General features: G+C 36.4%; 2 protein-coding genes and 1 long non-coding RNA gene across 5 annotated transcripts in view; 2 read left to right on the top strand and 1 right to left on the bottom strand.

Moving 5' to 3' along the window:
* Positions 1-27,311, top strand: part of Hs3st-a (Heparan sulfate 3-O sulfotransferase-A) — a 208,501-nt gene that overhangs the window by 134,391 nt on the left and 46,799 nt on the right. The gene's annotated exons all lie outside the window — the stretch shown is intronic.
* Positions 1-27,311, bottom strand: part of LOC143155274 (uncharacterized) — an 82,202-nt gene that overhangs the window by 18,777 nt on the left and 36,114 nt on the right. The gene's annotated exons all lie outside the window — the stretch shown is intronic.
* On the top strand, positions 5-1,965 carry LOC143143259 (uncharacterized). The gene is made up of 2 exons (XM_076304322.1): positions 5-1,054; positions 1,143-1,965. The coding sequence occupies exons 1-2, from the start codon at positions 832-834 to the stop codon at positions 1,472-1,474; spliced, it is 555 nt and encodes a 184-aa protein (XP_076160437.1). The 5' UTR covers positions 5-831; the 3' UTR covers positions 1,475-1,965.

Here is a 27,311-nt window from a genome sequence, read left to right as displayed (position 1 = left end):
CGATTGTAGCAACAATTGCAGAATACTCTGTATACAAGAGATGCATTATCGTAACGAAAAGTCAACGCTTAATAATTAATGAAATCGATGTTACGTTAAGTCATCGTCGTCTATTTACTACGGGGATATTCTAGTCTAGAATTAAAAAAAATTGATTTTTAAAAATTCTCTCAAAGTATAGGCCCTTGAAAATACTTCTGCCAAAAGATATTGCTGGATTGGCAAAACTAACGAAGTTGTGAACGTTTAAAGAGACTGTTCTCCGTAACGTGTGACGTACCGTTACACGGTATTGCAATGACGGGTGTATACGTATTTCTCCAAGGACTTCTCGGTTTTCATTATCAAAGTGCTTCGACTTTGAGAAGGGACACCTTTCAAGCCTGTTAATCCGTCTCAGGTATACATCGAAGCATTCGTTGTGTTTAGTTTACTTTCGACCGCCGAGCAGAGCAGAGTTCCGAGTGTGTATACACAAGGTGTGAAATTCATTCAGCAGTTCGATATCAGTAATACGTAGATATAGAAAATCAACTGTCAGGGATCGGTTAGCGTCGGCTGTGTTCGGTCGCTTCCGTGCTAGTGATTCGTCAACTGGTTCGAGACGCAGTAAGCAGTGTGCCGGGCTTGAACACGTGTGCCACGGTAGACATAACCTATAAGTGAATTACCATGTTGTCTCGCGAATAAAGTTCACCATTACGAACGATTCATCTCGTGTATCTTATTACAACCACACTACACGGCCGCTACGAAGCTTTCTCGCCCGTAATCTCGCAAGTTTACGCAAACCGTGAAAAATCGGGGACTGTCGTCGCGCTCGAATGATAAATGGCCATTAAAATGTTTCGCTCGCTCGCGAGACGTTCTCGTCGCCGCGCAACTACGAAAACAGTGGTCCCGTTTAACCACCGTGAGCAGAACACACCGATATTTTTTCCACGTGGGGAAAAAAAAAAAAAAATCGTGTTACACTCCCGTCGAGAAGACAGCGCCGTGTACGGCGCAGGAGGCGCAATAACGTTACAAACAAACAGTCGGGAACAAAAAGAAGGTTACCGTTGAAATTTTTTATCAGTGCGTTGCATCGGTGAACGAGCGCGTAAAAGCAAGAGGTACGCGAGCACAGTTATATTTTACAGAAGTTGGAGTCGCGGGGACGAGGAACTGGAGATCGTACGTCTATAAAGTTCTTAGTTGCGCCGAGGAGAACGTATTGTTGAAATTTTTAATGCAACTGCTGGCTCGTTTCCGCGTCGCAATTTCGCAGCGAGTCCCGGCACACGGGGTTACCTTTTCCCAGCCGTTTTCCTTCCGTTGTAAAAAGAGTTACGAAAACCATCGGTTTTATACACCGGCGCTGTCCGAGCGCGCAATCCATTTAATTGTCCGATGCTGGTGGCTGTTCAGCTTCAACCCTTCGCGTAAATTGAATTTGGATCCCGGTAATGCGCGATTCAATTGTTATAATTGAATTCCTGAATAAACTTTTAAACGGGGAAACGAAACGAAAACGAGGAAACGTTCACGGCGTTTAAAGATGGGAGAAGCAACTCGCCGAATACAGGACACATCTTGGACGGGGAGGATGTTCGGCGAGCGGATCAGCTGGATACGAAGAACTCGGCCGATAATACGATGAATATCGTTTTCGGGACAGAGTGTTTCTTTTCTGTTAATTCTATTACGCATCGATCGAGAATGTGCCGGGTAAAAAATTCCTCGATTGGATTCCCCAGAGTTGTGTATTAAGTTCTAATCGTACGATTAACGAGACAGTCTCGAGTCTTCTTCGGTGGCATAAGTGAGGTTAAGAAAATCGCGTGTTCAGAACTAGGAACTTGGCTCGTAATCATTTCCTAAAACCTACGATTATTTTAGGAATAATGTGAGAAATGTAAGTCTCCGGAGCATCCAATCCAGGCATTTTTTTTTATTTAATACATAGTAAATATAATTGTAGAACTTGGAATCTAAAAATATGTAACTTATTTCATTCAAACTATTTGATTCTGACCTTTGGTTTTTATTGGTCACCCCATCAGTTATCTAACACACTTTTTTGTTAACTACCTGGTTCTAACTTTAAATTAGATCGATTAATGAACAATTATCTCGTTTCTAGTCACGTTGTAGATACGTACGAATTAGATATTTGTAGCCATGTGTTTCCTTACATTTAAAATACCACAGTCAGGAGTTAAGAATATTCTTGGATGAAGGACAATGTAATAGATACCACGTGTAAGGGAAATGCGAATAGTGTCAAGTTTGCATTTTTGCATACAGAGCAGGCTAGGAAAGCCGAAAATTTTGAAACATTTTGTGTAAGTAAAGTAGTTCATTCATAACATGAAACCATTTTTCGTTGATGATATAATGCTGTTCGAGAGGATGAAATCCCTCGAAGAAAATGCAGATTTTTCTTTTTCGCGGAATAACTCCGGAAGGTGAAAGAGATCGAGACAAATTTTAAACAAGAGTTGCATCTTCTTTTTTTATATATTTACAAAACTGTAAACTTCATACGTGCTAAATTATCAGTATCGTCTCTTATAGTTGGATTTTTGTACATTGTAAATTTATGCAGAAATATTTCTTAACTTCTTTTTATACGACTCGTCGATTTATCTGTTCTATTTTTCTTTTTTTTGTTTGCTCAATTTTAAAAGATGTTGGGTGGTAAATTTTTCGATCGAACGATACCTTTCCTAGATCGAAATCTAAGGGGTTGTTAATTTTCAACTTTTTAATTATTTACACTTCTATTCAAGTTTTTTGTAACTGATAATTTGTAATTTTTCACACTGACTATTTTTTTCTTGTAAGAATTTTTATTCCAAATCTACAGAAGGAAAAAACAAAAGTAAGTAGAAAAGTCAGCCATTAGTCAGACGTAGACCTACCGTGAATACATGTATGGACACACAATTGTTTTTATTCTTGCATATCCACAGTTTTGACAACGTTACAATTTCTATGTTCTGTATTTCAATAATCGTGCATTTGCCCAAAATTTTGGTTTTAATCAAAATAGAAATTTTAACGAAAATTTAAATATTATAGAATAATACATAAAGCTACATGTTACTTTTAAGGCTGATACTCAGGAAACCAAATCAAAAGGTAATTTTACTTTGCAATTTTTCTTTGACCTCTTTTTACTTTAATTTTTGAACACACCACAGTGTGTACCTTGGGTCTTTTCTTACCCATGGCTTAATTATATTTTACCTCCTGTACTAATTGTATTCTAAATTTAGAAAATAAGAGTTCCATATATTCGGAACATTTTTAACTCCGAATGTATAGTCAAACGTAGGAAAGCTTTCAGGTTAAAATTTTCAAAACGTAAAAAGAAATTTTTAATCGTTACTGATTCGCCTTAAACCTAACCTTGAGATATCCAAGTCGAGGGAGAACGGACTAAATCCGTCCTCGCCATTACTTAAACTTCGACTTTCATTGAATTGTCAGAGGAAAACGACAAAGACAGCTAGGTCTAAGATTACGTCAGGAGTTCATCGTTAGCCGAAGGAGCTGTAATTGTCAACTTACCGGAAAATAGGTCGACTTGTATCGGACAAGTGGAACAAAGACCAGCCAAATTAAAGGAATGCACTTGACAGTCTAATTAAAGAGAACTATACCTTTGGCTCATGTTCGATAATAATTCGACTATTTTCCTTCGCAAATGTTCTTCGTCCTTCGTCGACTCTTTCGTTGGATGCATCTGACTCGAAGAAATACTAACCCAATCTGAGGTAAATCTAGATTTTAATTATTACCTTTATTTTAAATCGAAATAAACTCGACGATTATTTCGTCAAATTAATATGAACGACGATTCGTGAAATTTGTTAACAACTAGAACTACCGACAGATTTCGGTATTTTAGGGTTTCGTTAACCGAGCGTGGGTCTATTCTGACCCACGCTACCAAAAACCTCGTCGATCTCCTCGACTTGCGATGGATCGTTTAAACCTTGAACTGTTTATTTGAAAATTAATAGATAAAGTGAACGATAAAATAACAAAGTAGAAAAAAAAGAGAATCGAGGTCTATAGTGACCAATTTATGGTTTTTAAAACTGATTGTTTGTAGAACAGACAAAGTTGTAAAATTTTCGGAAAATGTGCAATGGAATTTAAAGTAAATTTATTTATAAAAGTAATCGAAACCAGTTGTTTTTACCAATTGGTAAGTTCAGTGCTAAATTCGGTGTTATAATTATATATATTTCTATAAATTTAAATAAGTCGCTAGATTAAAGACACAAGCGAAACGTCACTGAATTCGTTTATTAATTCTCAGATCGCTTTTCTCAGCGTTAAAGGAGACGTCCCTTGTCATTTACAGATCCTGTCGGTAATAGTTTATTTTTGATCGCGATGGTAAGCGCACGCGAAGCGTTACATAATTTAAAAGAAAAGTTATTCGTACTTCATTCCGCAGTCACTCGTTCTTCGAGCTCTATTTTTATCTTCTCTTCTCTCTTACGAAGAAGAATTCGATAGGCGGTTCACGTCTGTTATTTCAGAGTCACGTCTGTTATTTTCATCGTTTTGTGAAACATTAAAAACCATAAAATTTCGAGTAAAATTTTTTTTTCTCGATATTTTATACGGTTTTGTGAATATTCGCGACAACGCGAACACTTTCGATTTCTTTAGGGTAGGTGTTTGTTTTCACCTTTGAAATTGTTTCATAGTCGGAAAAAAAAAAATGGTTGCCTTAATAGCATCTCTTTAACTACGTTTGTGCAAAGTTTCAAGGTTTTCACTTTCATAATGTACCGGTGATATTTAAATAACCAAGTTGAAGCTTGCATGTAAATACTTTACACTTCGTTTTTAGCCTCGGTTTGAATAGAATACTTTCTCACTCGATTCGTTGAAGCATACTTAATTTTTATTAACACCGTGCTCATGTTTCTCGCAACTAAATACTAACATAACGAGGACAAAAGCATACTTGGCCGCTTTTTACGATAATGAAACTTCCGTGTTTCTGTACATTCGAGGCGGTAGTAAAGAGAACTAAATAGTCGTTTTACACTACAATGGTTATGGCTGGTTACATCGGGCGACAAATCTCGCTTGTCTAGAATAATGGAGTCACACTCTGCTTCTAGTGTCGCGTGGCAGAGTTTTCTTGCACTTTGTACGAACGAAAACTTTTAATTAAATTATATCTAAGTACAGTTTGCAAGTAAGATGGATACGTAAACGCGGGTACGCTACGTATTTCGAGTCATTTTTGAGACAATTATTTCGATTAGATTGGACGTTGGTTGATTCCAATATGGCCGCGTGAACTTCCACAATATCTTCTGTCGCGAATAAGTTTACGTAGTAGGAACCTTTCTCTCGTCGAGTTTCAAGTTTAATGTCACGTACAGTGGATCAAAAAAGTATTTCTAGACTATATTGTGAGGAATCTACCTACAAGTCTGATTTCAATGGAAGTTTTTGCGCATATAAAGCATACCGGACTGTGCACGACATAATTTTTTTGTCGACGAAAAATGTTCTCGAGAGGATAAACTTAAGACCGAAAAATTCATTTCTTCGTTGTTTTAATACAATTCTTTTGGTTCAAAAACTGAACATCTTTGGATCATTGCAAAAGATGCATTAAAAAAATTAAAAATACATTAAAACCTTCGAGACTTGATTTCACCTTCTTAAATAAATTTTTTGTGGATATAAAAATTTCTCTGTATATGCATTATTGTGCTCCACATGCGCACAAATTTTTGTTAAAATCGGTTTTGCAGGTAAGAAGAATTTCCTTATAATACAGAGTGCAAATAGTTTTTGGAGTCACCGTAATTGCATAATGTGTCAAGCTTCAATTTTAATGCCCCTTTTGATGCACACACCTGTATACAGGTTTATTATTTTAGAAAATAACACATTGATATTTTTCCTACATCCACATCCATGACATAATAATTTCAAAATTATTTGAAGTTTAATTAAGAGAATAATTGGACCAATTAATCGAAATAATTTAATTCTGTTATACATATTCGAGATCGAAAGTGACGTAATATAATAATAGGAGTTGGTACGTATTGAGGAATTATTGAAAAAGTATATTTTAAGAATATTTATTTTAATACGAAACCGATTAGTATCGTGTGCAAATTACTATGGGAGTACGAAGAATTTTGGACATCGCTTGGAGAATTAATTCTCTCGCGAAAATTGTTACGATTTTAAATATTCTATGTGTATTTTTTAAGGCTCGACATCGGTAAATAATTGTGTGCAATTTAATTTTTTGAATAGGAATTGTGCCTTTCATAATATCGTGAGGTGAAGAATATTTTTGATGTAGAATTAAATAAAATGTAGAATTCAGTTTTACGAAAATGTACGTTCAGAATTGTTTCAAGCACTTTTAGAAGGAGAATTATGAAAGAAAGAAAATAATTAAGAACGAATCAAAAGAAAGGATTAACCCTTCCACTTTCGAGAGGTGTACTTGACATTTTACGACTTCTACCTTTTCGTGAATTTTTCTTTTTAACAGTTTTTCCGAATATTATATCTCTCTTCGTATCTACTGGGTGGGGTAATTAAAACTGATTCCGTATGAAAGATTTCGACGTCGTTAATTTTTCATGTTTACACGAAATTCTATACTTTTTATTTTAATATTTCCTAGTAGAAATTCATCGAGGGTTAATTATGTAGAAGAACGTTTTAGTTCAGAAATTGGACCAAACAGTTTAGGAATTTTCCAATTCACGCACATACTGCTAATGTACGCATTCAAAATGGAGCTCAAAGTACTCAAAAGCGGAAATGTATGCTTTGAAGTCGTTCAACATTGAAAATATTGCATTGCGGAGTTCACTTCGATGTGTACATCAAACGACATACTTACAAATTTAAGTTTGATACAGATATACAGGGTGTCGCAAAAAGTGTTGCAAACTTTTAGATTTTATAATGCGTATCTAAACTAATAAAGAAGTCTCAATAAATTAACGTTTACCCAGATTAGGTGCCATATTTTCAATTCGAGGAAAATTTTCGTTTTTTCACCCACGAAGACAATCTGCAATAAAACCAATTTGTCATAGGCTGCATTAGTGCACTTGAATCATTAGTTTTTACATATGTTTCTGAAAGGGCAATATTATTTAAAAAAATTTTTAAAAACCAAATTTCTTTCCTTTTTCATTTTCTTAAAACTGAAAATTGTTAAATCATACGTTCAAACTGATGAATAATTTTTCTGGGAAACTACTCATTCAATCGACTTGAAATTTGAACTGTATATTCACAATAACATTCTCTATCGTTGCACACAAAGACTCATTTTTATTTAATAATACTTTTCGAGAAAATTTAAAAAATGTACGATACTTGTTCGGTAAAATTTAATTTTTTCCTTCAAGAGCCTACTGTTCTCGAACGTATCAAAATTTTTAAAACTTCGTATTTATAAAAATAGCGATGTTCCATTTAGTATCTAAATATTTCAATTTCATTAAATTCTGACCATTAGTTCCAGAGAAATCTGCCCCACAGTACGACTAAGAAATTTAGGTCAGTGTATTACGAAAACGCTTATATTTTCCATACGCACCAACATTCTTCCATGAAAATTAGCAGAAATACACTCCGAAGTATACACTTTTAACACACATTCGAAACCTTTCTATAAAACATTCCGTATCGTTGATAAAAAATTCTCGAACATCGGCACCCCTTCCGGCATAAAAAAATTCTTAATCATCCATAACGTTAAAACAACCAACGATGAACAAATTCCTACTCGCATCGGACCACGTAACGTACGTTTAAAATCGAAAAAGATGAAAGAAAAATTTATTCATAAATATAATCAATTCTCTACTTCACTGTCACCGAATATTTCGCCGAAGCGTCGTTGGTGACTGAATTACTATATTTCAAAAAGAACTTGAAAACGTTTCAAATTGACCACTTCGGTAGTCCGAAAGATTCTTTTGATCTTCTTTGTTCATCGTTCGATCCGATCCAACGATGTACTCGTGTCGACCGGAAGTCACCGAAGACGCGGGAACGTTCGCGTTCAAAGTGACGAACGTGGTGTTTCGATATTACGAGAATAAGGAAACGTGGTTTCCTCCAGATATTATTTACAGGCACGAGTAACTCGAGCTTGTCGACGAAAGAGTTGTCGGGATACCTCGTACCAGTCGCTTTGAAGTCGTTTCGGCATTCTGATGAATCGTGCAGAGCTGAAAGTCATCTTTGCTCGGTAAATCGTTTCTAAAAGTCAAAGGCACGCTGCTGAGCTCTTTCAAAACGGGATCAAAGATATTTTGCACAGCACTGGCTCGACGTTAATTCGAAATCGTCATTCGAATGCACATTACGTCCGATTCTGTTCCCGGTAGGCTACCGTGTACCTGAATCGTTGCTTTGCGGGTGTATTTCAACGGCGCGTAAAAACATTTTTCTTTCTATTTTCGGGCCCGGGCTAATTTTTCCTCAGGAACAAGCCGACGCGACCCTTTTCCCCACTGCAATTTCCGCCGTGAATGTACATTCTTTCGAGGGGGAAAAAAAAAAAGAAAACCCTTTTCGAGTCCACGCGCGACGACGATTTTTTAATTTACACACGCGTCGAGAAATTAATGCCCTCGCTCTTTGAGCACTCCGTGGCCGTTCCTCGTTTTCGGTAAACTTTCAAACTTCACGAGAACGCCTTTTCTCTCCCCCTCCCCGTTTCACGGGAAAACTGTGCATCGTGTCGTATATATTTCTCCTCGAAGCGAGATCGAAAGAAAGAAACAAAAATTTGCTCCGTTTGGTATCGCATTATCGTTAAGTGTTCCGGTAAACCGGCTCCGAAAGATCGATTTGTTTTTTTTTTCTTTCTTCTTTTTTTTTTTTTTTGTTTCTTATATTTTCTCAAAGCGACTTCGAAAATATCCGTGCAAAAGGATCACCTCGAGTTCGTAGAGTCGACGAAGTTGTAGACGTTCGAAGAGTGCAGTACACGCTTCGTAGCGCGCGTAACCAGAACTTTGAACGCGTTTTTTCTCGCATCTGCATTTTTCAAACTGGCCGACAGTACATCGTTTCGATCGATCGATTTACATAGGGAGAATCTTCGGTCGATGTTCCTTTGTCGCGCGAATCGCGACGATTTTAAAATTTGATACTTTTCTCTATCGTTTCTGGCACGCTAAAGGCGAAAAATACACGGAAAAATCGATGGTCGAACTTCAAGAGCTCCCGTTTTGTTTAATTCGCGAGATTGTTTTTCTACTTTGATTCCGTGCCATGGACAGTTTCGTACTGATCGAAATGCTGTCTGGTTTTTTCGTTTCGCACAAATAGAACGACAGGAATCGCGTGAAATATTTGAGCCAATCTCTCAAAACACGCTTCGCCTAAAATTATACTACTCCGGCAATTTTTATCATTTTCGTTTGTAATAAATCGTGAACCTAGCGTAAAGTTGGACAAACACGCGTGCGGAAACTCCATACCGAAAAGTTCTATGGTTTTTGTGTAAAAAAATCGGGAAGGAGTCGGTATTTTTCAGCTAGATTTCCAAAATATATTCTCAAGGCGTTAAGAAAACGTAAGGTATTAAAAAATTACTTTTATTGCATATTCTTACAAATTTATTATACATTCATCGTATATTAATACAAACGTCTTTTACAATACTGTGAACTATAAAAAAAAGTTATATTCTCCACCCTGAAACTCTATGTTCTGTTCTCAAGACTTAAAATTAACATTTGAGCTGAAAAGAATTTCGAAAATTTTTTTTCCAAATTTCACTCCGTGCTAACCCTTCCTAAGATACTTGAGAATGGCGCCTAAAGGCTCGTACAAAGTCTTGATAAAAGATTTCCAATTGAGAATCGTCCACGACTTTCGAGGATGCGTTTTGTGAAAAATTATTCTCGATGGGAGCACGATTCCTCGGTTAAACTTTCGACTAAACTTGTAATAGGGGTGACCTAGCTAGTTGTAAACTCATAAAACAAATAAATTGGAAAGGCATGCGGAACAAGTTTGAAAATTCCTGAATAATGAAGCGTCGTCGTGACATCGCGGTAAGGTATGGTAGACGAGAAGATCTAATTTCCACTATGTGAATAGCTTCATCCATTGGCCTCACGGCTATACTTGTGCGTTTGCGATACCATCGAAAGCGAAACTTCGTCGCTTCGAGTGTATCCTCTGGCAGAATTTACCGTACATTTTTTTTTTTTCTTTTCTTTTCTTTTCTCGAGACGTTGAACGAGAATATTTGATCTAAAACGGTGCACGATCATCGAAACACAAAGGGTACGGTTTCTAAATGAAACTCTTTGCAGAAGCGTCGGTTTCAAGTTACCTGTGGTCTAACATTTCAAAGTCTAGGTACCCGTGGATTTATGGTTCACGAGTCACGGATCTTGTTCGCGTCGTGAAATTCGCAAGGTTGGTAACCGTGATACGAAGGGTCAAGTGTTTCGATTGGCTATCACGTGGTAGATTTCTGATCGTTGCCCTCTGGTGGACATTTTGTACAATAATGGGTAATCCCACTGCATCCCTATATGATATACGGGCCATTCCACGTCAAGTCGAGCACTTTTTCCAGTCGGTGATAGGGATTTTAGCGAAACGAAAATACGACGTAGCTCGTGTAAAATTAGGGGAGATTTCGATCATCGTTTTGGTTTCGAATTTCTTTTTATGAAACGTGACGTTGAGCGAGCGATTTTCGACTATTCGAGAGGTACGATCAAGGTGACAAGTCGAGGAACGAGGTAAGGTTTTTAATTTATCAGTAACGAAAGCAGGTCTTGGAAACATTGTAATATTTATTGATATCTTAATTTTCATCTACATTCTCTGTGATAGTTTAGGAGACATAATTAAAAATAGAACGAAACAAATTTAATCGGAACTGACAGTCTGCCAACAATACAACATTTTTGTTACGAATGTAATTAGCAACTTTTGAGTTATTTTATTATATATAGTCTTTGAGTGCTGATAAATTTCGTAGCTTATTAACGACTGAACTTAAAATATTTTTCGAACTACTTGTTACACATACTTTTCCTTGATTCATTTGTTGGCATTTTTAATTAGAGAAACGTTGTGTCAAGGGAATAATTTATTATATTTGTTGATATAATCGATATGAAAATTCAATACAAGCTCCCAGACAGCGACCATACGGAAATATACTCGGTTACAAAAATAAATCAAATATTTGAGGAAGTTTCTGCACCCACCAGCTTTGAAAATATACATAAATACAAATTGATGTTCAACGGGAACGAGTGTATCAGAGCTAAAAGTTTAGGGAACCGGGGACTCGATTCTCTTTAAAAAGTAATTTTATGATTACGGAAGCTACAGTAAAAAAATGGTAAAAGAAGTTCTTTCACTGGGGCTAATAAACTGATTAAACATTCAACGTTTCGCCCGAAAGAGAATTTTCAGTGTCTTCGTTGTGTCATCTGCTTTTAAAAGTTATCTGGATTTATGATGCTTTGGTTGTGATGAAAAGCGAGAGATATGATAACGCACGTATAAATTAATTGATCAGATAAAGAACACTTTTCCATCTCGTGCATATAAGTAATTGCTGAAATGTAATTGGAAAAGGGAGAGAAATTGTTTTTTTTTTTTTTTTTTGTAAACTCGAGTTGGATTTTTAAGAATATATGCATTTATTGGCGTAAAATTTAGTATATGGACGGGGGGAGTCTTTTACAGAAAAGAGCCTGAATGAAAAAATATTTACAATGGAAGAAAATGTTTGTATCTAATAGGACGAAATTATATAGACTACCAGAGAAATCTTAGAGAAGAGACTTACTACAATTATATAATGATGTAAATAATTCAAGTCGTGATGTAAGTCGACTATTTGTGTAAATAAACTCAGTTTATGACGTAATTATATATATACATACTTAACAAGTTATATATATAATTAAATATATATAATTGTTGAATATACATATATATATACATATATATTATATATAATATTTATTATATATAATTATATATATATAATTCGTTGAGTTACGTCACGAGCAGAATTTATATGTAATATCAATGTATTATTGAAATGTAAAACAAGTATTTAAGATATTTGTTGCAGTATGTGCAGGGTTGCCTCCACTTGTGCATATATGATTGCAGTTTCCTAGAGACATAATGCTCACAGCCCAAGCAGACACCGAAATCGCATTTCCTGTAAACGTTTCGATATTCCTAAACAACTTTCCTGAACAATATCATCTGCCGCAAAATAAGCGCAAGTCTCCAACCAGCATTCAACGCCCACCCCATGAGAATCCATGATTTATGTCAACGATCCATTCAACCCTTAACACAGACAAACATGTAGAAAGCGAAATAACACCGTACCATCTCTCTTCAAAACATACACAATCTACTGGCATTTATTGTTAACATATGCAAAATGTATAGTTACGTTAATAAACCATACAAATCGAAAGCATTCCAAGCGTCACTTTGATTCACCACTCTCTATTCCTCTTCCTTTAATTATTTCCATAACTTGAAAAATTGATATTAAGTTATGGAAATAATACGAACCAAAGACTATATACGAGACTTTTGGTAAAATATAAAAAAATTCTATTGCCGGAATTTCTTAAAACTGGCGCAAAATATTCAAAATCGGTAAAACGGAGTAAAACTTCATTTAAAACTCCCGCCAAGTCTCGATTCGCGGAAATTCCTGGAAATGACGTCATTTCCAAGAATCAGCGAAATCGTGCCACCTCCTCGGCCATCATGTTCTCCTGATACCAAAGTTCGAAAATCGACGAACAATTTTAGCGAAAGTATGGAAATATATTTGAAATTACGAAGTTTTATTAAAATTTTTCGCCACAGTGCCAATTATGCACAATATTTGGAATTGTTTATAGGAATGGGGAATGGGAATGTAATATATAAGACAAGTTTTGTTTAATTTTTTGTAACATCAAATTTATTAACGTGTTATCCTACGTACAAAAATTTGAAGCTATCTTAATTATTGAAGTACAGAAATATAACAATAATCAGGAATTGTAATAATTTTAACATAAGTAGTATCACTAGTCGTAATAGTAATGACTGTAGTGGATCGGTTAGTATCCGTAATAGTGATTTGTGGTAATAATAACGGATCATCTAACAGCCGTAGTAATACGAAAAGAACATCTGGTAGCAGTAGTGATAGTTGTACATCCATTAGTAGCAATAGTAATAGTCGTAGAATAACTAGCAGCAGTGGTAATCTCGTAATCGAGTAGCAGCAATAGACCAGTAATAGTGCCAGTTTGTAGCAGTAGAAGCATTAGTAGCCATAGTAACAGATGTACCAGTAGCAGTAGTAAATCCAGAGGTAATAGTAGCAATAATAGTGGCAGTACTGGAAGTAGTTTTGCAACTTCTATAAAAGTCGAGCGTGTGTATTCTACAGAGAATGAGTGTTTTTTCTAAAGAGCATCTTACCCTCAACGACGACTAGGCATAATGAGACAAGATTTGTCTTTTCGTCTACTTTCGTTGATTGGCAATAATTTTCTTTATTTTCAGTTCACGATGTTCTTGAAAAACGTTGCAAAATTGCATGAAATATTTCGTGGTATTTCTCCGACAATGATTTATAAACATATGAAAAGCATTACATTTAAACTTAAGTATACTTTTCGTACTTACTAATTTTACAAATTATCGGCCTAACGATACATTGCGCCTTCGTTACAACCGGAAATGATAATTTTATTGTGAAAATAGCGGAACCCCAGGGCTCCGCGGTGCACACTTTGAGAAACGCTGCATTAGGGTGTATTTCGGGGAAAATGTGTCTGAGGCAAGGACAAATCTCAAGAGAAGAGGAAGCAGACAGTTTCTGTCTGCGCAATCTGTTATTTAATCACTGTCGTCCCTATTATTCCGTACATGCCAGTCTGTTCGAAGTCCCTGGTTTCAGCATCTTATCACAAAGGTTCGCTCTGCGCTTTTGAATCACCTTAAATTGGCCATGGAAACTTGTTACGATAAAGACCAATTATTATTACAACATTTGTCGCTATTCTCTCCATTCTTTCCTACATTCTGAATCATCGATACTCGGAAACTTACAAAGAAACAAAATGGCTACGCAACTACCGACGCTAGAACTCCTGAAAGATTTAAATCAAGTTCGATCGATTCGATTTATCCATACAAATGAAGCGACATTATACTTTTTATGTACATACACGTGCATTTTCAATCATTCGTACAAACTTTTTAAAGTTCGAATTGTAGGAGTAATAATTTATAAATTATTCACATCGACAGCATTTTTAGGGTATTACCGTGAGAAAACCCCACGTAGTTCAACGATTTTTTCCTTTTTCTTAAATTAAAGCGTTCTCGAAAAAAAAAGAAAAGGAAAATCCCGTTCCACGGTAGTCTACGCAATGGAAAAAAGTCTCTTTTCATTTACGAAATTCTTCAGCGTGGAATTGCCGGTATTCCTCTGCGAGACGTAACGATTATTTCCGCGTTCCCGGTAGTAGTTTCCTTTATCTGCGCGAACACGGTCCATTTTCCTTCGTTTGTACGGGCATATTCGCCATTTTCCCTCAAAAGAAACGGCGCCCCGCGTCCGGTTGATTTAACATCGACAGAGATTAAAAGCATGGAAATAAGCGCGACGTCATATCTGCCACGGCGTGTGCAAACGGAAAGCACAATTTTCCTTTGAGGGGGTTGCGCATGGCGGCGCGCAGTTTACGAGAACGAATGTCGTCGGTCTGACCGTCTCGGATGCCAGCGTTTCGCGTTCTTCCTCGTTTCTGCGAATTTTTATTGAATTGTTACCGTGGCAATTCCGTATCTCGAAATGCTGACGAATGGCGATAATGGTAGCGAGCTGTTGGAACGATACTGGCGTAGTCGACGTCGTTTCGGTGCAAGTTACGCGCGGTTGTCCAACTGAAACTGTTGTACAGGGTGTGCCCTGGAAACAGGGCCGCCTTAACCCCTTTACACCTGGTGTGTACGTTACACCTGTGACCTTAACCTTTTTACGATCGGCGTACGAATGTAGCTTAATTGTACGTATAGTAATGATTGGTACGTATAGTAAAAATAAACGAATATAATTTTCTTTACAGAAAATAAATTTATATATATATACTGGGTTATTATATAGATTGCAAATTAGTCAATTTAATTTCTCCATGCCTAGTGTATGGTGTAGATTAATCATGAAGTATGACTTTGCAAGTGTGTAATTAAAGATGAAACAATTAACGTAAAATGGACAATATTTCTCTTTACAAATTGTAGATATTTATAACCCTGTTATATAGGGTGTATCAAAAATTGGCTACTTTAATTTTTTATGCTCAGCGTATGAATGTGAGTTAATTGTACGAATAGTAATGATTAAAAGTAAACAAATATAATTTTCTTTACAGATTATATATATTTACTGGGTTATTATATAGATTGCAAATTAGTCACTTTAATTTCTCCATGCCTAGTGTATGGTGTAGATTAATCATGAAGTATGGCTTTGTAAGTGTATAATTAAAGATGATACAATTAACGTAAAATGGACAATATTTTTCTTTACAAAAGTATTGTAGATTGTAGATATTTATAACCCTGTTATACAGGCTACCTTAAACTTTTTATGCTCAGTGTATGTACATATAATAAATTAATTACACACGAAATATAGCTTATTAAGTGCAATATATTTTTCTACACGGATTGTAGATATTTGTTAAAAAGGAATTATTAGAAAAATTGTCAAGTACATAATTTTGTACGTGGCAACTCTTAATCGTCTAAATAAAATTATTCCAGTTTTATATTTGATTAATTCTTTAGATTTCAAGTACGAGCACCTTTGTATCAAACGTATGCTTATTTTTATTTCTATATACTAATTTTCTTTTTCTTACACAGAATTCCAGAAAGTATTGGTCACATTAAGCTTGCATATATTTGTTAGCGCACAGAACGTTGAATATCTTGTATCGTTTACGTAACTGTCATTTACACAAATATATTAAAATACAACAATACGACTAAATAACGACAAATTGACTAAATAACGATTTGTTAATTGGATCGACGGTACTTAAACGGTAAGATTTGAATTGTAAAAAAAAAGTGTTGCTTCTCGTTAAAAAAAAATCGCTACTTTCCTCGGATAATCGAAAGAAGCGAATTTACGATCAATAAGCGAGGTAACACTCGATACCTCTTGATATCTCGTTAATAAGGAGTTCGCTAACGGACGTTTAATAAATCTTTTTTCTTCATTTTGAAATGTTGAATAGATTCATTTATTTTCGTAATATTTCGTCTAGAACTCCCTGTACAATCAAGCATTTGCAAGTGTTACCGTGTTGTGTACAGCCCTAACTCGCAGGATCTGCCTAGGTAGTTATAGGTAATCCTAAAGATCAATACGTTCAAACGTGTGTTCACGCGTACTGCAAATTACCGTCTGTTTTTCTTCTTTGCGCTATACAGAGCGCACCGAAACAAGAAATGCAACGATTACGCCACAAATAAAAATTTACCGCTCAAAAATTTACTTTGAGCCAATGCCAATTCAAGGAACAAGTAGATCACCGAATTTCTCCAATCCGTGACCAGTTGCGGAGTATGCGAAACAAATTGTTTCGTCGAATTATAATTAACAAAGTGTGCTGTGAATTTTTACGTGATAGAATTATTTTCGATACATTCGTTGCAGTTTATCGAAGTTCGTACAACGCGAACTCTTAACGTTCAAAGATCATTTTAGACAACTGACGAGCGAAGAATAGGTACGTTGAAGTGATTTAAATTTTACTTCAATAGAAGGAAGTTCTTAAGCCGTTAGCCGGAAGATGCGTAAAGAGGAAAAGCGGTCGATGGATTTATAGACGATTAGCTGTGAAATTTTAATTACTTTCACGTCGTAGATTAACGTCGATTAAGTCGTAGAGGCGGGGACACGTTTCAATTTTACAGCCGAAGGGAGAGGTTATTTTACGTTTACTTTTCGATTTTACATCAGCAAGCTCAAAGAAAATTTCCACTGGTTTAATTCTCCGCCCCTTGATCCCTTCGCGGGCGAAACTTTTCCGTAAAAACCTGTTCCATGAGAATCACATGTCCGAGTAAAAGGCAAAGTGTTCCTGTAAATGTTTTTTCAACGAATCAAAAGGTTAGCTCGTGTTGACAATGAAATTCGATTAACGAACTTTTGCAACAGCTGCAAATTATACGTTGACTTTCTCCCGGCTGATTTTGTCCCGTTCGTTCTATTCGAATCGTCGAACCCTGTATTAAAGTTGCTGTTTTTTTTTCCAACGATCGATCCTCGTTAGAAACTGTTTTTAATTAAACAGTATTTCGAGTAAAGGTTTATCAAGGAAAATTGATCATCCTTTTTAACGGAGCATGGAACTGGAAGGCCTTTGTAGCTTCTATTATATTTTGAACTATACTCCATTTTGTACTGTACACAGGTATACGTAAAAAAAAAAGAAGAAATGACTTTGAATACTTGACATTTAAAATAAAAACTAGTAGAAACAACGATGTTAGTTTTTGTCAACACGAGTTAATAGGTCACTGAAGAAACATGGGGAATATTTCACCGAATAGACAGCTGATAATTTTGTCACTTGAATCCGGGGTAAAAGCTCACTTTAAAGTGAAAATTCCTGCACTGTGCGCAATTTCATGTACAAAGCTTAATACTTCTCGGAAAGATTTTTTACGAGTCATACATATTCAGCAATATTGTAACGATATCGCTGTACGATATCTTCAGAACACTTAATCGTGAATATTTATTACAAAATTTAACGATTACTTGCTCGTTACAATGTTCCAAGTAACTAAATATACACGCGTGTATATCATGTGTGAAATATTCGTGATGACGGAACATTAGTGCTTTTATTCGTTTTTAATAGTTTCTAGGAACTTAATTTTAATACGGAAATTAACATACGCGTCCAAGTTTGCTAATTATTAATTCTTCGAGTATTCGTAATACATTACTTACGCTCGCTGCTTCCTATTTCTGCGATACAATTGTTTGTCACGCACCATATTTCCACGTCGACCATTGGATTATGTTTGTCGTAAAAAGGACCATGCAGAAAACCTGCTGGAAACTTTCCTTTTACTTTAGAAGCATGAAACATAATACAGTACCGGGCTCGTAACTTTTAATCTTTAAAAACATCTGGACTCGAAGGAAACGCGCGAAACGTGACCGCGGACCTTTGCGATTTTTACACACACACACACACACACACACACATACACACATATGTGCGCGCAAGCTTACCCGTTAAAGTACTTCACAGTCGATTAGATTTTCCTTAAACAACGAGTACATTATTTATATAATCGAGAAAGTTGAACGGGAGAGGAAATTGCACGGGAATAAAGGTTAATCTGTTGACGAACGATTAGCCTTAACACGCGACGATATTTTTAGTGGTTCGATTTGCCGCTACAAGTCTGGTGCATCGTTCTTTGTAAATAACACCTAACTCGACTAGAGGGTAGAGAGCTTGCACGAAGGTTGTTGATTATGTAATGCGAAACTTACCACAAATGAGCCTGTAAATTCTAACCAACAGTTTTTAATCGAGGCAGTGCACTAATCCCTCGTTAAAACGTCACGCTTGTTCCTCGATAAAGCGTAACGAATTGTCGCCACCACCGTTTGCGTTCTTCGGCTCGAGCGATAATCGAACACAAGTACCTAACAACTGGCCAAACTTCTACGCGATTCTGTACGTTTATCGGTGCGATAATCACTGATGCAAACTAAAATTTGGTATATTTCTCGTTAAACGATATAAACTTACAGGAGTATTATCAGTAGACTGACGAAGTTCTACCGATGAAAATGAGTCCAAACACGACCAAATTCGGACTACTTTTAGTTACACGTTATACGACACATTTTTGAAAAATTTACTTAGAAAAATGACCTGTGATTGAAATTGGTCCGAATGTGGTCATGTTTGGACTCATTTTTCTCGGGTGAATCTCGCCAATCTATTGATAAGACTCTCGCGAAGGTACGACGAGAGGTATAATAGTTTTTGGTTGTGTTAATGACTCTTACATCGATGCGGTTGTGGCATCACTTTTAATACGAAATTTTCACTCTTGGCGTATCTCGTTCACTCTTCTCGTCAGACGGTTCGCTGGGTCTCAGCTCGAGATACGAAAAGTCGATTTCAGGAACAAATTCGTTACCACCCTTCCTTAAAACGCTTCGAGCGGGGACCCGACAGTGTAACGTTTTAATGAGGGGGTTAGTGTACTTTGTAACGTTACGAAGTTATGAAACTTACATCTTGTTACGACCAACGACGAAAGCTGGAATTTATAATGGATATATGGCACCTTCGTTTTTTTTTTTTTTCAACATTTAATATTTCGATATTTGTTCTTTCAGTTTGCATTTCTGTGGCTAGAAGAAACTCCAAATTTTAATTAGTACTCAAAGGACTCGACGCCTCTACTGTTTTTCTCCATCAATTGAGGTTAGGCTCCACGAGAATATTTCAGCTGCATCTCGTCTTTTACGCACGTACGTGTTCCGGTTACATTTGGTCCGTAGATATATTCATATAATACATATACATCCACATAAGCGTAATAAGGAGGTGTAATAATAATAAAGACCAATTGTAATCTCTGCACTGGGATTATTTCACCGACGGAACAATAATTGAAAGGAGGTTAAATACACTACAGTTACTTGAATAAATACACAATTCTGTTACATTGAATACGTGTCGTACAACAAAACGTTCCTTGGAACAATAGACTAGAAAATACAGCATGATACATGGGGAATAGTCCGTACAAAAGCGCCGAATCCGTAGCAGCTTGTACAGTTGCGAATGAAAGAAACAAAGAGGAAATACAATAATAATAAAAATAAACTGTTCGACATGTTACTATCGTGTGCTCTGCATATTATAGAGATTTCTGTCATCTCGTATTACAGAGATGAGAGCAACAACGACGAGAATAATTACTCACGCGAAAATATAATTTTTCAATAATAATCGAAATAATAATGGCAGTCGATGTATCCATAAAACTGTGTGACGTCTCTTCAAGGAAATATGCAAGGCGTATATTCGCCAAGGTATTCTGACGAATCGTCAAATGATACAAAGGAAAGGATTGATGGGGAGAGAGCGAGAGAGACGGAGACACAAGTCTCGGAAATAGGAACATTTGTATGCATATGATTCGCACATGATATAAACTTCCATGTAGGCCGGCTCTCTGGCAACATTTAGTTTAGTCTGTCGTTGCACTGCGACTGCGCTGTACCAGCATCGGTGCATAGACGTCGTGTCCGGTTCAGCAGACAGCAGGATGGAAAACCGGGAGAAATGCTCGCGGGTTCTGCAGATACGGCGTGGCTGTGTAGTAACTGTAAATGACCCGTTTCATTATTTAAATGACAATGTACCTTTCGTTGCATCCTGTGTAAGCCGAGCAACGAACTATAATTTGTTAAGCTTATCGTTGAAACGAGTTCGTCGTTTTACTTAGTAACGCTACAAGTTCTGTTCCAAGTGTATTCGGTTATCGTGAATTAAACGAAAAGTATCATTTTTAATTATCAAGAATTTTTATTTGCACAGTTAATAATAAGAGAAAAGTAACGGTACTCAAAATGGCTACCTTTTTTTAGGGAACCTGACTTACGAATATAAGATTATCTCAGGAGGAGCTATTATTACATATTATAAATTCTCTCAGGGAATTTTTCAAGTTATCCAAATTTTCACGAACAATCTATCAAGAAGTGTTCTCCAGCTCTGACTGAAGCTTATGATTTTCTATCGATTACAATTTTCTTTTTCCACGGTTAACAACAAGAGAGATGTAATTGCATTTAAGATGCAACGAAGGCAACGTTGCCTTCTGCAGCGACCCAACAAACGAGAAAATGATTTCAGAAGCTGAGACGAGAACCTCGGGCCACCCGAATTTTTATGAATAATCCTGCAGCATCGTGTTCTTAAACTCCGACCACAATTTATAATCAAGCGGATTCAACTCCGTTTTACCAGCGGGCGAGGCTTCTGCTGAAATGAACTCAGGACACTGTTCCTCTTCTCGAGTTGTTTCAGTTTTCCAAGCTGGAGGCGAAGTTCTGTTGGAAAACCCATCCTTTGTCTTTTGGAGGAGAGTCGCACTCAGAGCTTTTAGTACTCCTTCCAGCGCATCCTTTTGGTAGGCTTTGACCACGGTTTTAACGCCTTTCTCAGGGAAATGAAGAGGGCGTGACACTTCATGGGATGCTCCTCGCAAATCACTGGCTATTTCGTAGGCCAGATTTCAATTCACTTGCGAACGATTACGAACTGTGTCAGGCTCGAAGACTATAGGCCGCGAAACTTCTCAGAAAAATGTGAATAGCCTGAAGAATGCCCTGACAAAGCAACTTCTATCATCTGCGAGTCTGTATCCTGGTAAAGGGTCATCTTTCGAGTAATAGTTAGACGAATAGTAGTTTTCTTCGTTATTAATTGTGCAAGTAAGTTATAGTAAGTTAGGTGTGATAATGTGTATTATTCTTTTGCAATTTTTCAATACTTTTACAACGATCATTCTGATAACAGGACTTATAACAGAATTGGATAATCTGAAGATCAAGATTGTGTTAGGGATTAGCGATTAGGAATCACCTCCACTGTTGTTTATAATTGTTTAGCTCGAACTGTAGGTTTATCTTGCACATTTTCAGTGTTTTATTCCCTACATTATCCTTTTCGAACAATTTTAAAACTTTAAACAAAGCATTGCTATACATGAACATAATAGATCTGTGAGAACAAGCTATTTTAGTGTTGCGTAGGAATTCGATTTAATTACTTTACTGCTTTCTCTAGAATTATTACACATGTCTCTTATGTAATAATCGGTAATTTTAAAATTATTTTTAGAAGAATAATAAACCAAACGTCAAGACCGTGATGCAATTTCTAATGATTATTCCAATATTACAAGGAAGGATGTAGACTGAACCACTTGAAGAACCACAAGAAATTGGAAAGATTTGTACGGCTCTATAAATGGAGCTTGATTGTTATCTGAACTATCTGACGCCTCATTGATATAGATTGTCTGAATGTTTTTAGAGTAGAGCAGTTTTTAGCGGCCGATTGCTATCTTAAATTGACCAACGAGCTAGTGCTTTCAGGGCTGATCGGACAACTGACTGATAGCTGTTGAAGATAGCAAGAAACTCTTCTTTTTTTTTCAATTTAACTTTTTCGAGATAACTGGCACGTACGAGCATTCTTGGTTTTCAATTTAATAGCACACTCCCCGCAAAAGGATCGTTGGTTCTCTCGTCGACAAGATTTCAATTCATTTATGTATCGTAGCACGGGAGCAATTATTAAAATTGTAAATAGATCAAATGTGCTATCATCCATTGTGAAACGTAATTCCTCGTTAAAACGTCACGACTGTCCCTCGATAAAACGTATCGAATTGTCTGAACACCGATAGGTTAAACCTAACCCGGATCATTAGCTCATAACTCGATCTCACTTGCGTGTATAATCGATCATGATCGAAAATTCAAAACAATGCTGCACATGTTCCGAGTATCAATCCCTAATTCAAAATAAACTATTCTATCATTTTTCTTATACCTTAATGAGAGTATTATCAATGAATTGGTAAAATTCTCGCGATTAAAATGAATCCAAACACGAGTACATTTGGGATGGTTTTAATAATAATCGAAAATTTTTCAAAAAATGTGTCGTCTAACGTGTAACTAAAAGTAATCCGAAGTAGGTCGTGTTTCGACTCATTTTCATCGGGAGAATCTCGTCGAGCCATTGATAACACTCTTACGAAGATTCAACGAGAAAAATAAAAAAATTTTAATTTGTATCAGCAGATGTGTGCTAGGAACAATTTCGATAACATTCCTCTTTAACCTTTTGCACTGAAAACACGTGCTATGCACATCACTTGTTACACGCTTCTTAAAATACTTCAAAACATTGTAAATCTTATTTATATTTATCTAAATAGTGCGACTATTTGCAATTTGTTGCACACAATCTACTTAAAACTTTCATATAAATTATTACAAGTAAAAGCTTGCTTTGGACGAGTTAGTCACAAGCTTCTTTCAATTAATTTCCATCAATTTTAATTTCCAGTAAAATTACTTTCAATTAATTTCCACTTGAAAAAGTTAAAACGTTTCGAGCAAACATATAAACGTACGTTCCACCATGTACCATAATTTTACCATAATTTTCAAAATAATTTACCAGATCCTCTTTCATAGTCCCTGTTTCGAGTTACATAATCGATGGCCATAATTTCTAAAATTTCATCGAGAAATCGATACAAGTGTCCGAGAATTTCTCGCAACTCTGTGCAGAAACTAAATTCTTACGAGGAGGTAACGCGACTTAGGTACTCGTAACGTGTACAATGCAAATGTAACGTTCATAGAGCCAGCCAGCGTATTAGCAGCAGACATCGCGATGAAAAAGCATTGTCGTCAGTTGCGAGGTTAGGGTGCAGCTGATGCTCGCGTGCGTGTTCGTATATATTGCACCTCGTGCAAATTGCCCGTTCTATTATTCAGATGGATGTAAAAGGGCTGTAAAGTTCGACGCGTGGTTAACCGCGCGGCGCGGCGAGGGTCAACTCGCCCTCCCCAAAACCTGTAAAGCAGACAGAGCCGTCTGTTTCGGCAATTTCCGTAAGCTTTTTCCGCGAGCGCCATCGCGTTTCCATTCATTTGCTCGTATTTACCTTTCGTGCCTGGCAAAGCCCCTGACAAAGACGGGTGATTTAATTCAGATATGCAACTGCGCGCCGCTGTAAATTGAAGATGAAAGCTGGCCTTCGTGTAATCACGTTTTCACACGGCTACGACTGTGCGAACTTGACATCCATTTTAAATTTTAAATTGTCTCTTTGTTACGATCTATACTACGCGCTCGCCGACGGCAACGTCCGCGGTCGTTTAAGGATTTACGAACACAGGTTGACGGAACGAAATGCAACGTACATTTTTGGGAATCTTTTTTTTTTTTTTTTTCTTCGGAGACGAGTGTGTAATTGTAACAAATTTCCATCCGTTCGATGCAAGTGCACACATTTGAGGATCTATTGAATTTTATTGGAAAATTTTAATGCGTGTACGCAACGTCAGTTGCGTGAAACCACCCCAATGGGTTTAGAGGAGAAATTATACAAATATTGAACGGGTTTTGAATTCGTTGGAATATTTCTATGATAATGATAAGCGTAAATTCTTTGAAATATTTCTCTAATAATGGGAAGTACAAATTCGTTGAAATATTCATAGAACAATGAAAATGTACAAATCCTTGGAAATATTTCTAAAATAATGATAGGTACAAACTGTAAAGTACAAATCCTTAGAAATATTTCTAAAAGAATGAGAAGTACAAATTTGTACATACATTTGAGTACGAATCTACTAAATTTTATTGAAAAATTCTAATATGTTTAACAGTTATGGTCAGTTGCGTAAAACCACTATATTTTTATAGTTTCAGATGGAAAACTAGAAAAATATTGAACGGGTTTTGAAGTTTTTTTTTTTAAAGACGAGTATTTAAGTTTATCAAATATTAACTTATTACTTATTAGGAAAGGCTATAAAAAACATTGTGGTCGAGAAATACAAATAAAAGATAAAATATGATATAAAAAATTTTCATACACTTAAAACTTTCTTGGTCTTTTTACTTCAAGTAGTTTGGAGATTAGGTATCTTCCACAAGTACAGGCGCAAATAATAATTTATCGAATAAAATTTAATAAACTCGTAATATATTATACGCTCTTACGGTTAGTAGGTTCGATAGAATTGTTAAACACACTCCTCCGGAGGAAAAAGAAATATTTAAAACCAGGCTTCTCTTTTAGCCCTTAAGGAGTTACACAACGTTGTAGAGTACGAAGAGAAAGGCAAAGTTTGTGATTTTTTTATGAGAAAAGTACACGTCAGTATTAAGTGGTTAGTTAGTTAACACACGAGTAATGTACTTTATCATGATCACGATCAAAATCTTGTCACGTTTTTCCCTTATCTCCCACCGTTTAATTATTATTTTACATGGCGTGTACAACCACTCTGTGTACACCCATTGTAACGAACGGATAAGGATTGCATTTCACCTGAGTAGGTGTTATAAATTCTTCGAAAGTGAAACAGGGGTGTGTTATCTGCCTTCGACTCTGTTTAAAAATATATTGACGCTGACACATGGTTCATTAAACTCACCTTAGATCGGAACGAGTGTAACGCAACACATAATGTAAGGGATTCTCACTTGTTTGAACGTGTTGCATGCTGTCGTATCACGGTTCGCGAACGCTGATATAAATAAAGTTGAATGTATTTATACTCAGAATGAACTGTTCGAAAGAACCTGTGATTTGGTGGCATGTTTCAAAAATATGATCATGGAAGGACATTAAACACACCTTAGGTTGGAACGAGTGTAACGCAACACATAATGTAAGGGATTCTCACTTGTTTGAACGTGTTGCATGCTGTCGTATCACGGTTCGCGAACGCTGATATAAATAAAGTTGAATGTATTTATACTCAGAATGAACTGTTCGAAAGAACCTGTGATTTGGTGGCATGTTTCAAAAATATGATCATGGAAGGACATTAAACACACCTTAGATTGGAACGAGTGTAACGCAACACGTAATGTAAGGGATTCTCACTTGTTTGAACGTGTTGCATGCTGTCGTAGCACGGTTCGTGAACGCTGATATAAATAAAGTTGAGTGTATTTGTACTCAGAATGGACTGTTCGAAAGGACCTGTAATTTGGTGACACGTTTCAAAAATATGATCACGAAAGTATCGGTCACCTTGTTCCAGCCCAAATGTAATCTTTACGCCTATTGTAAATGGAGACTGACACGCAATAGCGAAAAAAATCTTTCCACGAACAATCAATCTGCGTGTTTCGTTCATCACCCTTATCGCGAAAGGTATTTTCAGATAACTATACCCCAGCAGTTGGAGTTCTTTCACGCTGAAAGCAATCGGGTGTTCGGTTAATCAATCAAAGCTTAATCAGCCCTAGAACGTGTTTCAGAGATGCGTGATCACGGAAGCATTATTACCTTATTCTTGCCCAAACATGATCTTTATGTCTATGGGAATTGAACACTGGTTCCCAGCTCGGAATAAAATCCTTCCGCAAACAATCTGTGTGTTTTGTTTAAACGGCTCGTCCCAATTAGCTGTATTGTATTTTGATCCTCGAGTCAATAGACTTGAACAGTTAGAATTCCATCACGCTGAAAGCAATCGAGCACCCAGTTAATCAATCAACCTAATCAGCCTTAGAATCAATCAGGCTTTCCAGGCAGTTCTACGTTAGAATCAGAAGCACTCTAGGCTTCAATCTGTTCGAGGAGCAGTTGGGCTTTGTCACTCTTCAATGACTCTCGATCAGATTAGAGAGGGATTAGGCTATATTGATACACTTCTTCTAGCCGAACATCCTTAACACCTGTTAGATACTTGTTACATGTTACGATACACACTTTGGTGTCGTCTCAATGACCCAGAGAGTTGTATTGTTCGAGTTTGTTAAAAAATTCGCAAATTTGAATCGTATCGGTCGTCAGGGAATATTTTATTGAAAAAATAAAAATATCTGTAAATAGTAAACCACGTTAAGCAAGATTAGTGTTTACGCAAACTTTTTTTATTATTTATGTGTACGCATTACATTTACAGTCTGAAATTACGGCCACAGTTTACGAAACGTTTTTGTTTAATGTGTTTTTCTTGTTCTTTCCTCTTGTTTTCTGTCATCAGTAACGAGAGTAACATGCAACATGCATTTTTGGGTAAGAGAAGATTGGTTGCATTTACTCCGATTGAATTTTATCGCAACTGGCATAGAAATTACAATAATTTTCTAAATTGAACATTTGTAAGGCCGTATTTGTTTCGTTAATGATTTAAATACATTAGCCTATCGGTATGTGAATGCAGCACGGTTGCTTATCGCGTAATATTATCGTAATTACGTGGCACTACGTGGCTGTGCTCGTTGTTATATTATTCATGGACGCATGAGAACCTCGTAAAGTTCGACAAACAGTTAATTCTGCACAAAGTAGAGACTCTCCGTCGGAAAATGACAGAGTTTCCAAAGTTATGACGTTCGATAGTTTACTCACCACTTTGAACTTCTAACTTAGAA

Source organism: Ptiloglossa arizonensis, chromosome 2 (genome assembly GCF_051014685.1).
Source record: "Ptiloglossa arizonensis isolate GNS036 chromosome 2, iyPtiAriz1_principal, whole genome shotgun sequence".
NCBI lineage: Eukaryota > Metazoa > Arthropoda > Insecta > Hymenoptera > Colletidae > Ptiloglossa > Ptiloglossa arizonensis.
This window is presented reverse-complemented; position numbering and strand designations above follow the sequence as displayed.

What these genes read in the sequence shown, in the direction of transcription:
- LOC143143259 (XM_076304322.1), top strand. Translation starts at nt 832, where the DNA reads ATGGCCATTAAAATGTTTCGCTCGCTCGCGAGACGTTCTCGTCGCCGC. An exon ending in CAGTCGGGAACAAAAAGAAG is followed by an intron (nt 1,055 to 1,142) that starts GTTACCGTTGAA and finishes TATATTTTACAG; the next exon opens with AAGTTGGAGTCGCGGGGACG.